Genomic DNA, 14447 nt, shown 5'->3' with positions numbered 1-14447 from the left:
TTATGATTTCATATTCAAATTATGTCTCACAATGAAAAATACATTCGTTTTCTGAAAAAATAAAAATTAATAAAAAATAAAAAGAATATATATATAGAAATAAAAAATAAAAAATGCTATAAAAAAGTATGCAGACTGGCATATACTTTAATAGTGTAACATGACAGATTTTAAATTTTAAATTTATTCATTACAGATTACATAAACGTTAGTTTGAGCGTTCGATACGATCGACAAGTGGACATTGTCTCAACCATCGCTCAGTTTTATGATTGTCATTTGTACGGACAATCGTTACAAAAGATGTCGCCCTGCGTGGGCTGTTTATCGAGCCAATGGGATTGTAGATGGTGTGTGAGCCAACATACATGTTTGCCGCAAGAAGGGGACGCATCAGATCTGTGCACTTCAAACCACTCAGTAAGTTTGGGTTAAAAAGTCAGGCAAAATTTTCAAGTTGCATCGCCAAAAAAAAATCCGAAAAAAGCATTTCGAAATTTTTTCCTGTAAAGTTTAGTAGAAAGTGAGTGTTTGATTATAATTTGGTAATTACATACCTTTCGCAAAAATATATGAATCAGACTGTGTAGTTCCAATCACTCAGTAAGTTTAGTTTAAAAAAACAGCAAAATTTTCAAATTAAATAGCAAAAAAATAATTCTTTATAGGCGCCTAACATGGGTATGCAAGGTATGCGTAAATACCCCTAAAATTAATTAGATTATCCATGAGTACCCAGTAAAACTGTAGAAACAATTTAATAGCCTATCTTACAAACATGTCTTAAAATGAACTATACAGTAGTGATATTGTATGCCCAGTATATTTTCTAAATAAAATTTTGACAACTAGCAAAAAAAAAATTTTTTTCATGAATATTTTTCGCCAGGTTTGCCCCACAATTCTGGGAGTAGCACCTGATGATCAGCATATATCAGTTGGCCAGCCTCGTGCCATTACATTGTATGCAGAGCATTTACCATCAGTGGGAACTTATAGATGTGAAATATTAATTGATGGGAATCGAGAGGCAACCGTTGTGCCTGCAACAAGGTATATAAATTATAACAATTGTCATTTTTCTGCTATGTAAGGATAAATATGGCACATTAATTCAGTTACATTTTGTAACGACTGTCGCTACCATGCCGTGCGAAGATAAATAAGTTACATTCATTCATTTATGAAACTAATTTAAGAAAAGTATATAAATTAGTTTAGGAAATGAGTGAGTGAATATAACTTGTTTATCTTTGCGTGTTTGGGCAACAACAGTAGTTGTGTTCTGTCTTATCACTCTTATGCACTCTTGTGCACTCTTGCTAGCTTATAACCTACCATATATATTTATTATTTATAAAAAAATAATAAAACACTTATATAAAAAAACAATGTTTATTTCTACATAAATGTATTTACCAGGAACCCAGCACTAAATGAAGTTATATGCAATGAGCATTCATACAACTATACACAGGTATTTATAAACCATTTATATTTAGACATAAACTGCACTAATTTTACCTGTATTTTTTTAATAACATTATACATTCAATTTTTATTTTTTTTCTACGTGGGTGGGTTCTACAGTAAGTCACGCTGTGAGACCTGGGGTTTAGGCCAGGATTGGCCCATTACCTCAACACCTAGGGGGCCAGGTTGCTACTGCATGGCCCTCACCAGATTTTAAAGCCTATCAAGTTTTTAACATATTGTTACATTTTACATATTATCTTTTAAATAATATATTATGTGCTCATTTATTTGATTTTTGCTCTCTTGTCTCACAGAATGCGGTAACTGCCAGAGCATCGATATCAGTCGCTTGGAAATTAAATTTCATTGTTGATTATCGAGAATTTAAACCAATTACGGTAAATTTGAATATAAATATTAAGATTTTATCATTGTATTCACCCATAGCCTATATACTCCACAGTTTAACTTTAGGGTGCTTTTTTGTCTATTATAGTATGGTGGGGTAAGATGGTATATGTTTTCATTCTCTTTTCTTGTCGAATATAGTAGAAAACAAAGAAAATTTTTACAGAAGTAAATACCCATATCCTCAGGACTCAAAAGAGTGTTGTTAATTGTTCAAAACCCGATTAGGAAACATAGGATCTAGTTAATAACATTTTACCCCACAATACTATGTGTTTAATGATTGTTTAACTAGTTTGCTTGTCTGACATACAGTGCTGCACTATAAGCCTTTACCACATTTCACTAATTCATACTTTTTAGATTTTATAATTATAGAAAGAAAACAGGTAAAAAGTATAATTTCCCATTTATTTTCTGCATGCCCAAATTTTGTGTTCAATTGCCTTTTTTCTGCTTAACTTATCAGTATTAGACATTACATTTATTTCATTGTTTTATTGCCTTGCAAGTCCTTTGTTATTATTTAACATATATACTGCATAGCCTACTACATTTTTTAGGTTCATTTTAAGTGTTTTTTTTATGCAAACTTATTATTTTATTGTCACCTGAATGATGTCTATTTTCTATTTTTCATGTAAGACTGATGATGCTTTTAGTTCTTGGAGGAATATATATCTTTAGCACACCATTTAATTGCATTCGATTTTTGTTTGCTGCATGGGCAGGGACAAATTCATAGAAAAAAAAAAGAAAATATAAAAAAATAACAAATTTTTGTAAAAAAATAAAACTTAAAAAAATAAAAAAATTGTTCAAAAAATTTAAATTATATACTTTTTTAAAATTCAGTTCTTCAAATGTTCTGTGGGTCACGGCGATTGCAGTCGTTGTGTAACATCAGATGCTATTTATAATTGTGGGTGGTGTGGATCATCTAATGAATGCACTATACGAGAATTATGTTATGACCCCACACAATGGGTGACATCTGCACACCAGTGTCCAGCACAAGTTATAAATGTAAGTTTTTAAATCGATTATTTTAAATATTTAAACCTAATACTGTCGGCACATTGAAATTGTAAAGATATAATCATAGATTTTAAAATTTTTTTCTCATTTTATACAAATTATTTTTGTTTTAGAGTTTTTCGCCACATTTTATGAATTCCTGCTATATTTTGAAACGTTTAACGTTTTTTTTGTTTTATAAAGTTTTTCACATGGCATGTTTTTCGCTATATATATATATATTTTTTTTAGAATTTTATATAAGGTGCTGTAAACCTATTATAAAAGTTTATGTTTTTATTATGAATTTTTTCGCTTTTTTAAAAAAAACTGCTATCCTCAAATTTTAAAACTTGAAAAAAAATTACTTATTTTTTGATGCATATAAATAAATATATTCGCATTTTTTTAAATCCATGTTTCAAACTTTTAAAAAAAATGCAATTTATTTTTAGAGTTTTTCCCCAAGCAGTGGTCCCTTAGATGGTGGAACTCGTGTAAGGATTAGTGGAATGAACATGGGAGTGAGGGTGGAAGATATACAACAAGTTGTTGTAGCTGGTAGCTCGTGTCAAATTATTGAACGTTTGTACGAAACATCTGTAACGTAAGTGAAGTTTATTTATATATATATATATATAAAGTTTGTAGAAAAAAGTTAAAAATTTTGGTAAAATTTGAAAAACTTAAAAAAATATTGGAAAAAAACTTTAAAATTCAAAAATAATTCGGACATAAAATATCAGTTTCAAATTATCGATTTAAAATTTGCAAATTATTATGATTTTGCTATTGTTTTCGATAAGATGAATAAAAAATTAGGATATGATATACTGACAGTTGTTTTGCTGTTGATTCCTTTCTCTTTATTGTTTTAAAAATATGATTTTTGCTATTAAAATAGTTAAAACAATCCTCATAAAAATAAATTAAAAAAATCCTCATATATTGTCTTTTTACAGAGTGGTTTGTGAAACCAGTGCCCATATAAATGAAGCTTCCGGTAAAATTTCGGTCACAGTTCGAAATATAACTGTGGAATCAGAAAAGGAATTCTCATTCAGGTTCGTTCATTTTTTTTATTCAGGTTTGTAAAATCAGTGCGCTTAAACACAACAAAACATACATTTATGCTGAACATAAGCATTGTTGCACTACAACATAAATCCAAATAATAAATTTAAACACAATATTACCTAATAATAAATGTAAACATTCATGTTATTTTAACAATTTATTTCACAGGAACCCAAAAATCACGGATCTGGTTACAAGAGCAGGCCCTCAAGCTGGCGGAACGCTTATAAATATTGAAGGAACAAACCTAAATACTGGCTTGTTTATATCAGTTGATATTGGAACTTTACCTTGTCGGGTTGTTACGTAAGTTTTGCTCTTGTTGTAATTTTTTAAGAAAATTGCGATATTTTTTTAAGGAAGATGTAATATTTTATTAAGATATTTTATATTTAAAAAAAAATGATATTTTTTTAAGACATTTGGTAATTTCCAAGAAAAATGTGTTATTTTTTCAAGAAATTTGATATTTTTTAAAAAAAAGGGATATTTTTATCTGTTAAGAATACTTGATAGAAATGTCATATTGTTGGTGATTTTTAAATGTTTGGTTTATCTGTGTTGCTACATTTGTGTGTGGTATATAGTATATGCCATAGTGGGCGTATGTGTGCTTGGGCAAGACACTTAACTGCAATTGCTTCAACCCAGTGGTCACTAGTTGGCTGTCTAAATTATCAGCCATACATAAAAAAAAGAAAAAATCACCTCTTCCAAAAAAAAGTTTTCCGGCCACGAGAGGATAAAGCAAGGTACATTCATTCATTCATATACAAACTTAACACTTAAACTCCATTACAGGCCAGTATTATCAAATACACTGAAATGTACAACCTCTCCTGCAGCCCATGTTATGAATAACCAACCTGTCACCGTTCACTTTGACAACCTAAGCTTACGAACTCCGTTTACATTTCAATACAAAGAAAATCCAACGGTATATATGATAATAATGTATATGTAGCAGGTTGGGGTAATATGGGACACCTTTTAATTCTATTTTCTTGTCCAATTTGGTAGTAAACAAAGATCATTCAAAGAATTTTAAAACCGTATCCTCACGGTACATAATTAGATGATTATATATTATATTCTATGGGGGTAAAGTCATTCTATAGAGGTTCAACTCAGTGGTCACTAATGGGTTGTCTAAATTGTTGGCCATACAGACAAAACACACCCACAAAGTTACATACATGGTAGCTTGTAAGCAAGCATAAGGTGTATGAATCAGAACATCTGTAAAACAACAGATAAATTGTGATATTTATCATAATTTGATTAATTACTTATTTTCCAGGTAAAGGAATACTCTACATTATCTCCAAACAAATTGACCAGTTTTCTTGCTGGTGGACGAAATATTTCATTCATTGGCAGCAATTTCAATGTAGTGCAAACACCAAAACTTCTGTAAGTTTTCACTTTCTTTTCTTATTTATAATGAAATATTTTTATACCTAAAAAAGATATTTTTGTTTCTAAATTTGAAGTTATTTTTATTAATATTTAAATAAGTTGTTGTGTTTTTGAAATTATTGGCTTATTTAAATAAAAGCTATCTTTACTTTTTTATGACATTTTTTTGCCCCTGTTAACCTTTTTAATAATAAATTGTCAAATTTTTTTGTTAACTATATATTTTCCAAAAAAAATCTTAGTATTTAGACCACCTTTCTTACAGAGTTACGGTCCGAAACCGTCGAAAACGGAGTATTTTTTCGTCAGTAATTCGAGCATGGAAACACAAGCGCTCAGTAAATGAACTTCCAGCTCTCACAGACACAGATTATTTATCCTCATGTGTTGTGGTAAACAATACATACATGATATGTCCAACACCACTGGTATGTTAATTAAATAAGCTAATTTTTAGGCTATAGGAATAGAATACAAAAAAACGTTTCAGAAAAGTTGTGATACTTTTTTTTCTCTATTCTTTAGTTTATTATGTTTAATTACTGAAACATTTTTTTAAATATTGCATCCTATTTGTTTGTTTATCCATTTTGTTAATACTTTTAATCGCTAAAATTTTAATTTTTAATGAATTACTTTAACCAGATTCTATTTTCTTTGTTTTTCAATTTTTTAACAAATATAATTTCTAAAATATTATTTTTTCAATTTCCAATTAAACACAACTTTTTTTACTTTCAGATAAGCAAAGGCCAGGGCAGTAACGCATCCACAAATATTTCCGATACTTTGTTTCTAAATTCCACCCCCCTTCTTAAAATGGACAACCATGTTTATAACTTTCCACCTAACGCTTATCTCAAGTATTATCCCAATCCACAAGTTCAACCACTGGAGCCACAAAGCCAACAGAGAGAAAATGAATATCTTAAGATTAAGGTATGTAGTGCACCAGTATGGTGAATATAGTAGTTTGGGGGTAAAATGGGACATGTTTTTGGTTTTTAGAATACTATGGTGGGGTAAGATGAAATATATTTTAAGATTAAACTTAGTCCACAACCCATCAGTGGCAAGTGAATTTTAGTAATAAGCGTATAGTTTTTTTCACACACATATATGTGTTGGTAAAATCATTTTTTTTTAAGGTTTACAATTTGAACAAAGATGCGATCACGAAAAGTGAGTTTATTGTTATGATTGGAAACCAGAGATGTTACGTGGATTCATTGAATGAAGAAGATGTGTTGTGTACTGTACCTCCTAGACAAGGTCATATATTATAAAGAATCTTTTAACGACCTATCTTGCATGTAGAAGCTTAATGTATTTTTCGTTTTTTTTTATACAAGATGTGCCGTTGAGAGATTTTTTACATTATGCCTGGTAGCAGATGTAATAGAACGGGTGTTGTGTTTAAACACCTCGTGCCATTAAAGGCGGCTGTACACAGTATCCGGAATTCATTCGTTTTGTCTGTTTTGTCCGGATTTCGCTGCCGCATGTGGAACTCGGTAATGGGTTTGCATACGACTTTGCAAGCGAATTCGCATGCCGGATACTGTGTACAAACCTTTAGAGTTACCACATGTGTAACTTTGTGGGTGATTATTTTTTCTGTACAGCTGATAATTTAGGCAACCCATTAGTGACCACTGGGTTGGAGCAATTGCTTTTAAATGTCTTGCCCAAGGACAACGCCCACAATGGTAGCAGCGACAAGCCTTGAATCCATAACCTCTGGGTTAGAGGCAGGCACGCTTACCAACTGTGCCACGGCGTTGAACTTGTCACCTCTCGTTTAAATTCACTCTTTAACCAATTTTCCATGACATGCAATAAATATTAAAAAAAAGATTTTTATAAAAGTAACATTAATATATAGATAATTAGCAGCAACAAGCCTTGAACCCGTAACCTCTGGTTTAGAGTTACTCGCTTTAACCACTTTTCCATGAGATGTAAAAATTATGAAAAAAGATTTTTTATAGGTGATTAGCAGCAACAAGCCCTGAACGTGTAACCTCTGCCAAGTTTAAAAAAAAATAACGATTTTTTACAGGTGGTGGTTTAACATATGACGTGACGTACAAGATTGGAAATATTGCTGGAAATTTGGGGCAGATGAGTTATTACACTGAACCAAGCACTTTGCAACAGAATGTTATTATTGGGATAGTGGTAGCAGCAGTAGTGGTGGTCATTATTATTATTGGAATCATTTGTTTTATTCTGAGGAAAAGCAAGATGTATAAAGCCAATAAGTGAGTAATTGTATAAAATTGAAAATTGTTTTGGTATTTTTTATTTTGTTGAAAATCGGAATTAATCTGAATTTTTATTTTTTAAAGTATTTTTATGGGTTTTATTTTATTCTGTAAGAAATGTTAAATTTTTTCACCCATTTTTGTAAAATAAATTTTAAATATACCAAGTATAGTTAACCGGACACCAAAATTGTGTATAGTTTCAATAGAGCACCAAAACTGAAAAAAGGTTATTTCACATTTTTAAAAAAAAAAATTTAATTTTTTTTTTATTTAACAGAAATGACTTCCAAAAAGCGATGGAGAATTTAGAAATATCTGTGCGCGCCGATTTCCGCAAAGCTTTTGCAGAATTAAGCATAGATATGTCAGATCTGACCGCTGATATTGGAGATTTTGGAATCCCGTGTTTGGATTACCGGACTTACGTAACAAACTTGTTTTTCCCGAGTTACCGATATCACCCGTGTATGAAAGAACCAGAGGTAAGTTTAATTTCGTATATTTGTAAGTATTATTAAATTTATTATTTGTTCTGTTACTTCTGCTACCAGGCATAATGAAATATTATTTTAGCAGCTCATCTGGTATGAAAAACGAGTGTATTTCGACATTTTGTCTGCCTTTCGAAAAGATTTACTCTAATATAGTCTTACCAGATGGTGAATGAAACATCAGAAATACACTACTTTAATAACAGATACGCCGTTAAAATATTGTTTACATTATTATTATTTGATAATTAATATATTGTATTCTTTTCATGGTTTTTCCTCAAAATATATCAATTTAAATCTTTACCCCCACAGGCACATAGTGAATTACCATCTGATTTAAAGCAAGGAATGTCGCAGTTTCTATCTCTCCTTTCAAACCATCATTTCCTAACCATGTTCATACATACATTAGAAGAACAGAAAAGTTTCAGCAACCGAGATAAAGGAAATGTAGCTTCACTGCTTACCGTGGTGTTACATCAGAAACTGGATTATTACACAGAGTAGGATTTATATGAATTTAATATGGACATAAATTTTATTTATCTCTGTAATAGCCTACTGGTAAATTTATATAGAACTGACATTTCGTGTTTTTTAACGACCGTCCTTATTTGATTATTCCCTTTTCTTTGTTGTTATAATAATCCGTTTTACATTACGATATTACAAGAGATAAATAATAATTAGCAGCAAAACGACAGTTGTTAAAATATGCTATGAATAAACTACTTAAGTAAAAGTGTTAAATAAAATCGGGGCAAACATCAAACACCAGTTTACAAAAAAAATTTACCACAAGGGCTTTTTTAAAATTGAAAAATATTTTATGATGCATTTATATAATTTTTTACAATAAATTTTTTTATGGACGAATTTTTATATAATTTTTCCCACAGGATAATGAAGTCACTAGTATCCGATCTGATTGCTGTCAATGTTCAAAGAAATCCAAAGCTTATTTTACGAAGGTATGTTTTTTATGAGGACATTAAAACTAATTTGGGTAATGAATGAATGAATGAATGTAACTTATTTTATCCTCGCGTGGCCGGAAAACGACAGTAGTTACAACACAGGTGTTCTGTTTCATACACCTCCTGTATATGCAATATTACTTATGAATGGACGAATGTAACTTGCTTTATCCCCGCATGGCCGGAAAATGACAGTTGTTATAACACGGGTGTTCTGTTTCATACACCTCGTGCCAGCTTACGAGTTACCATGTATATAACTTTGTGAAGAATTTTTTTCTAACTTTGACTTAATTATGTTATTACTTTTACAGAAGCGATTCCGTTGCAGAGCGAATGTTAAGTAACTGGATGTACATTTGTTTGTATCCTTATTTGAGGGTGAGTGATTTATAAACCAGAGCTTTGTCATTCAATTTAAATTGGTTGAGTTACCTACTACAGTGGTTACCTTGTCACTGTTTTATAAAATAATGTTTGGTTTTATTTGCTCTAAATGCTTAAAAATTTATCTTTGCGGGGCAGAGCAGTCGTTGTATCATGGAGTTTCATACACCTCGTACATGCTCCCGAAAAATTAAACTTTGTTGGTAAATATCTGTGACAACTGGGTTGGAGAAATTGCTGTTAAGTTTCTTGTCCTTGGACACAAACGCCTACAATTGTAGCAGCGTCGAGCATTCAACCCATTACCTCTGGGTTGGGAGCAGTCCCACCAAACAGTAAATATAAAAACACCATACATAATCTAATATAACTCATATAGTTTAACACATATTTAAATCATACATTAACTTATACAATACATATTGCAGGACATAGCTGGCAACCATATATTTCTTCTACTGAAAGCAATTAAACAGCAAGTTTCAAAAGGTCCACTTGATGCTATTACTGGTAAAGCAAGATACACACTAAATGATGATAGATTGCTGAAGGAGGATATTGAAACTGAAATATTGGTGAATATTATATGACAGCATGTTACGTTACAAAAAAAGTATTTACAAAAAAAATGAAAGAAAAAGTTAAGAAAAAAAATTGGAGCATGATAACATAGATTGCAAGTTTTGTTACAAAAAAAAAACTAATTAAAAAAAATAGTTTAAAGAAAAGAATGGTGAATATTATATGGTCTGTTATGTTATGTTACCAAAAACAACAAAAAGAAAAATATTTACTAAAAAAATGGAATAAAATAGTAAGAAAAAAATTGGTGAATATGACATAAAAAAAACGAAAAAAAAGTTTTAAATTTGTAAATATTACAGTGACATGCGTTTTACGTTACAAAAAATAAAAATAAATGTTTCCTAAACATTTTCAAGTTTTAATGTTGTTCTTTTTTTGTTTAGACTTTATTTGTTGCCCCATCCCATTCAACAGATGATGAACCTGTTATTGTTAAAGTCCTTGAATGTGATGCAGTTACTCAGGTTTGCTAACTGCAATAACTAAATAGATGTTGTACAAAACAAATGAAAAACATGATTGAATCTTAAAATGTTCATTCAAACTAAATAATTATTTTACAAAAAAAACTTTTTTTTGTAATTTTTTTTGTTTTTCTTTTATAATGTAGCAGCTTGACAGTGGGCATGAGGTGTTTTAATCCACCATGTTTGAATTTTCACTTGAAATATTTCAGGTAAAAGAGAAAGTGATTGACGCAGTTTACAAGCGAGTTTTATTCTCACAACGACCAAAGTCTGATGAGTTAGATCTCGGTGAGATATAATGACGTATATTATATAGAATATTGTGCAATTTTAAGTTGCACAATAAATAGTAGGGTGGGGGAAGATAGGACACCTTTTCATTCTATTTTGTTGTCCCATTTGGGAGTAAACAAAGAATATTCAAAGAATTATAAAACTGTATCCTCACGACTCCCATAGACCGTTGTTAATTGTTTAAAACACGATCAGGATATTTGCTTTAATAATATATGTTGTATAGAATAACTATTATATATCTTATAGCTGCACAACAAAAATCCAATAATAAATTAATAGCTTTTGCAGAATGACTTTTTATTAAAGTTCGTTTTGACGTCCTATTCGTGTCGTCTTTATCAGGGTTAATGCCACTAAGTAAGAAATCGAGAAAAATAGTCACGTTAAACAAAAAAAGTAGTGAATATGTCAATATGATTCTCAAAATTGTTTATATGATCCAGTTACATGCCGTTAAATATGATATAGCTGTTTTCATAAGGATAAATAAATTCATTTCACTTATTTATTACAGAATGGCGGCATGGTAGACAAGGGCACTTAGTTCTACCAACACAAGGTTACACCATGGAAGCTGGGTCAAGATGGAGAAGACTAATGACGTTAAGTGATTATAAAGTTGGGAATAACGCAACGTTAGCTCTTATACCAAAACAACAAGAAGTTAATGGATCTCAGGTTTGGTGATACTATGTGTATGTTATAGTAATGTGAAGTAAGATGGGACACTTTTAGCTCAATATCCAAATGTTTCCGCTGGGTTCTGGACACCTCTGGTGAAAAATAGGGTTTTAAATAAAACGTTTGAAAATGTTCAAAAATAATTTGCGTTATATATTAGACTCAATTGATGGTAAAAAAAATTTTTTTTTACCTTTAATATTTAGTATTTAAATCTAAATGATAATTTAAAAAATACAGAATGTCTCATAGTTATTTGCATTAATACATAAACCTATTAACACCATCTCCAGTGGCGCAGTCAGGGGGGGGGATTTAGGGGGTCACGCCCCCCCTTTTAAACCCCCAAAAAAATTAAAAATTTTTTGATTAACCCCCCCCCCCTTATTTTTTTCTGGCTGCGCCACTGACTGTCTCTGTATGCCTTTTCATTGTTCGCTAATATTTCAAACATTTTTCACAGCAAGACATGTCAAATATGTCAAACCATAGTGTAGATACAACAGCGTTGTCTCCCATGCTACCTGAAGATAACTCAGCTAAAATGTATCACTTGGTAAGTAACATGTTATAACATGGACATCTGAAAAAAGTGTTTTAACTCAAAATTGGTAGAATTAAAATAATAACTTTAAGAGTGATGCACCTTTTTTTGATTTATCCTCGCATGCCGGAAAAATGACCGTTGTTATAAAATGAGTGTTCTGTTTCATACACATCGTGCCAGCTTACGAGTTACCATGTATGTTACTTTGTGGGTGACTGTTTTTCTATGTATAGCTGACAATTTGAACAATCCATTAGTGACCACTGGGTTAAAGCAATCGCCGTTTAATGTCTTGCCCAAAGACACATACACCACAATGGTAGCCGAGCCGAGGCTTGAACCCATATCCCTGGGTTAGGGGCAAACACGCTAACCAGTGTGCCCTGACGCCCATGTATTACAGTTAATATTAACCTAATAATAACCACACACAGGTGAAATACAGTGATGAATTGGAAGCAAAACGGGAAAGTACCATCAATCGTGATCGACATAAACATATCGCGGAGTTGTATTTGCTCAGGTTAATTAATATGAAGGTAATTATTATTTTTTCTATGTTTTATGTTTATTTTATTTTTTTTATGTTAATTTTTTAATCTTTTTGTATTTAATTTTATTTTTGTTTCTTTTAATTTTTATTATTTTTTTTTTAATTTCTGTTATTGTTTTATGTTTTTAACAATTTTTTTACTGAAATTTGTTTAAATTTTTTTTACCAGAAATTTTAATTTTTTTTTTTTTTAATTTCAGGGTATTTTACAAAATTACGTTGATGCAGTTATGCAGGCAATATTAAACCGCCACACAGTTCCTTGCCCAGTGAAATATTTCTTCCATTTTCTCGATGAAATTGCTACAAAACATGGGATAACAGACCCAGAGGTTTTACATATATGGAAAACAAACAGGTAGAATGTAATGTCTATGTCACAGTTTTAAAATTTCGGTGCCGCGGTGTGTGCCATGACAAGCTCTTATTTTCTGAGGTGTGTGCCATGGCATGTGCCATAAAAGAAAACACATGTACAAACTACAACTTTAGTATTGTTTATTTCATTTTTTTTTTAAGATTTAAAACTAAGAAAAAAATTATTTTTAGTTTGTTTTTTGTGATAAATAAATGATTTATTTCATTTTCTTTTAATTTTAAAATTAAAAAAAAAAACATTTTTTATTTCTTTTATTTTCATTGCATTTTTTTCAAACTTCAAATTTTAATTAAAAAAGAAATTCCTATATTTTTAGTTTGCTCGGTCGATTCTGGGTGACAATCCTCAAGAACCCAGAATCAGTGTTCGATATAGAGAAGCCAGATACGATAGTTGCTTCCATGGCTGTTATATCTCAAACTTTCATTGATGCTTGTTCTGTAACTGAACATAAGCCTACCAAGGTTGGATATTTGATTTTGCTATTTGTTTTTACCATATGTGGAAATAATGGTATTTTTAAGAAATTATTGGTATGTTAAAGTTTAATGGTATTTTTAATAAATTATAGGTATTAAAGCTACAAATTTAAAGCTACAATTTTAAAGTCGCATGTTTAATGCCATCATTTTAAAACTACCAAAGCTACAAGTCAAAAGCCCAAAGTTCAAAGTGCCATTTCCAAAGCCACAATTTTTAAGTTTTTAAAATAACTAATTCAAGTCACAAATTTTCAAAAGCCTCAAATCCAAAGCCTGAACTCTAAAGCCACAAATTCGAAGCCACAATTCCAAAATACTGACATACACTGAACAAAATTCCTCCCAATATTTTACACAGGATTCTCCAATCCATAAACAACTGTATGCCAAGGAAATCCCAACTTATAAGAAGATGGTGCAGGAATATTACAAAGGAATAAAAGAGCAACATACTGTTAGTGACCAAGACGTGAACGCTTACATAGCGGAAATATCGCGGGTAAAAAAAAATGAAAAAAAAATTGAAGAAAAAACAACAGTAAAAAATAATTAAATTTAAAAAAAATTAAATTATTTTTTTATAACGTCTAGATGTAAATTTTAAAATGGAAATTTATTTCTTATTATTTATTTATTTATATAGCTTGTTCACTTTTACAACTAGAAGTTTTATATAGCTTGTTCACTTTTACAACTAGAAGTTTTATATAGCTTGTTCACTTTTACAACTAGAAGTTTTATACTTTTAGTTCAGTTTTTCTTAACAACTGGTTTTACATATTGCAAAACATTTTATTTTTTTAAGATTTTTTTTAGATACATTTATTATCGCTAATAGTAACAATTTCATTTAAAACAAATGTACTAGTTTGTAAGTTTGTAACAAATAATCAAATATGATCTTATATTTGTAGAAACACCCGTGTGAGTT

The 14447-nt window shown here is 30.4% G+C and overlaps 1 protein-coding gene and 1 non-coding gene across 2 annotated transcripts in view; one reads left to right on the top strand and one right to left on the bottom strand.

Annotated features, from left to right (window-relative positions):
• Positions 1 to 194: 194 nt before the first annotated feature.
• The window catches only part of LOC100181254 (plexin-B1), a 15629-nt gene continuing 1376 nt past the window's right edge, over positions 195 to 14447 (top strand). Inside the window, exons 1-28 of the mRNA XM_026835166.1 lie at positions 195 to 420; positions 890 to 1053; positions 1423 to 1477; positions 1791 to 1874; positions 2740 to 2910; positions 3357 to 3508; positions 3864 to 3965; positions 4147 to 4284; positions 4780 to 4915; positions 5279 to 5391; positions 5663 to 5825; positions 6139 to 6336; positions 6546 to 6669; positions 7460 to 7661; positions 7945 to 8149; positions 8474 to 8664; positions 9061 to 9132; positions 9453 to 9519; positions 9954 to 10100; positions 10494 to 10574; positions 10787 to 10865; positions 11389 to 11552; positions 12019 to 12111; positions 12537 to 12641; positions 12856 to 13013; positions 13351 to 13498; positions 13875 to 14015; positions 14431 to 14447. Coding sequence (XP_026690967.1) covers positions 304 to 420; positions 890 to 1053; positions 1423 to 1477; positions 1791 to 1874; positions 2740 to 2910; positions 3357 to 3508; positions 3864 to 3965; positions 4147 to 4284; positions 4780 to 4915; positions 5279 to 5391; positions 5663 to 5825; positions 6139 to 6336; positions 6546 to 6669; positions 7460 to 7661; positions 7945 to 8149; positions 8474 to 8664; positions 9061 to 9132; positions 9453 to 9519; positions 9954 to 10100; positions 10494 to 10574; positions 10787 to 10865; positions 11389 to 11552; positions 12019 to 12111; positions 12537 to 12641; positions 12856 to 13013; positions 13351 to 13498; positions 13875 to 14015; positions 14431 to 14447 — 3587 coding nt within the window. The 5' untranslated portion in view covers positions 195 to 303. The remainder of the gene's footprint in view (positions 421 to 889; positions 1054 to 1422; positions 1478 to 1790; positions 1875 to 2739; positions 2911 to 3356; positions 3509 to 3863; positions 3966 to 4146; positions 4285 to 4779; positions 4916 to 5278; positions 5392 to 5662; positions 5826 to 6138; positions 6337 to 6545; positions 6670 to 7459; positions 7662 to 7944; positions 8150 to 8473; positions 8665 to 9060; positions 9133 to 9452; positions 9520 to 9953; positions 10101 to 10493; positions 10575 to 10786; positions 10866 to 11388; positions 11553 to 12018; positions 12112 to 12536; positions 12642 to 12855; positions 13014 to 13350; positions 13499 to 13874; positions 14016 to 14430) is intronic.
• mir4192 (microRNA 4192) lies at positions 7212 to 7262 on the bottom strand. The gene has a single exon (NR_105072.1). It is a non-coding gene; the product is annotated as a microRNA 4192 (primary transcript).

This window comes from Ciona intestinalis, chromosome 7 (assembly GCF_000224145.3).
Source record: "Ciona intestinalis chromosome 7, KH, whole genome shotgun sequence".
Classification (NCBI taxonomy): domain Eukaryota; kingdom Metazoa; phylum Chordata; class Ascidiacea; order Phlebobranchia; family Cionidae; genus Ciona; species Ciona intestinalis.
Note: the sequence above shows the minus strand (reverse complement) of the source record. Positions and strands in the feature narration are given on the sequence as shown.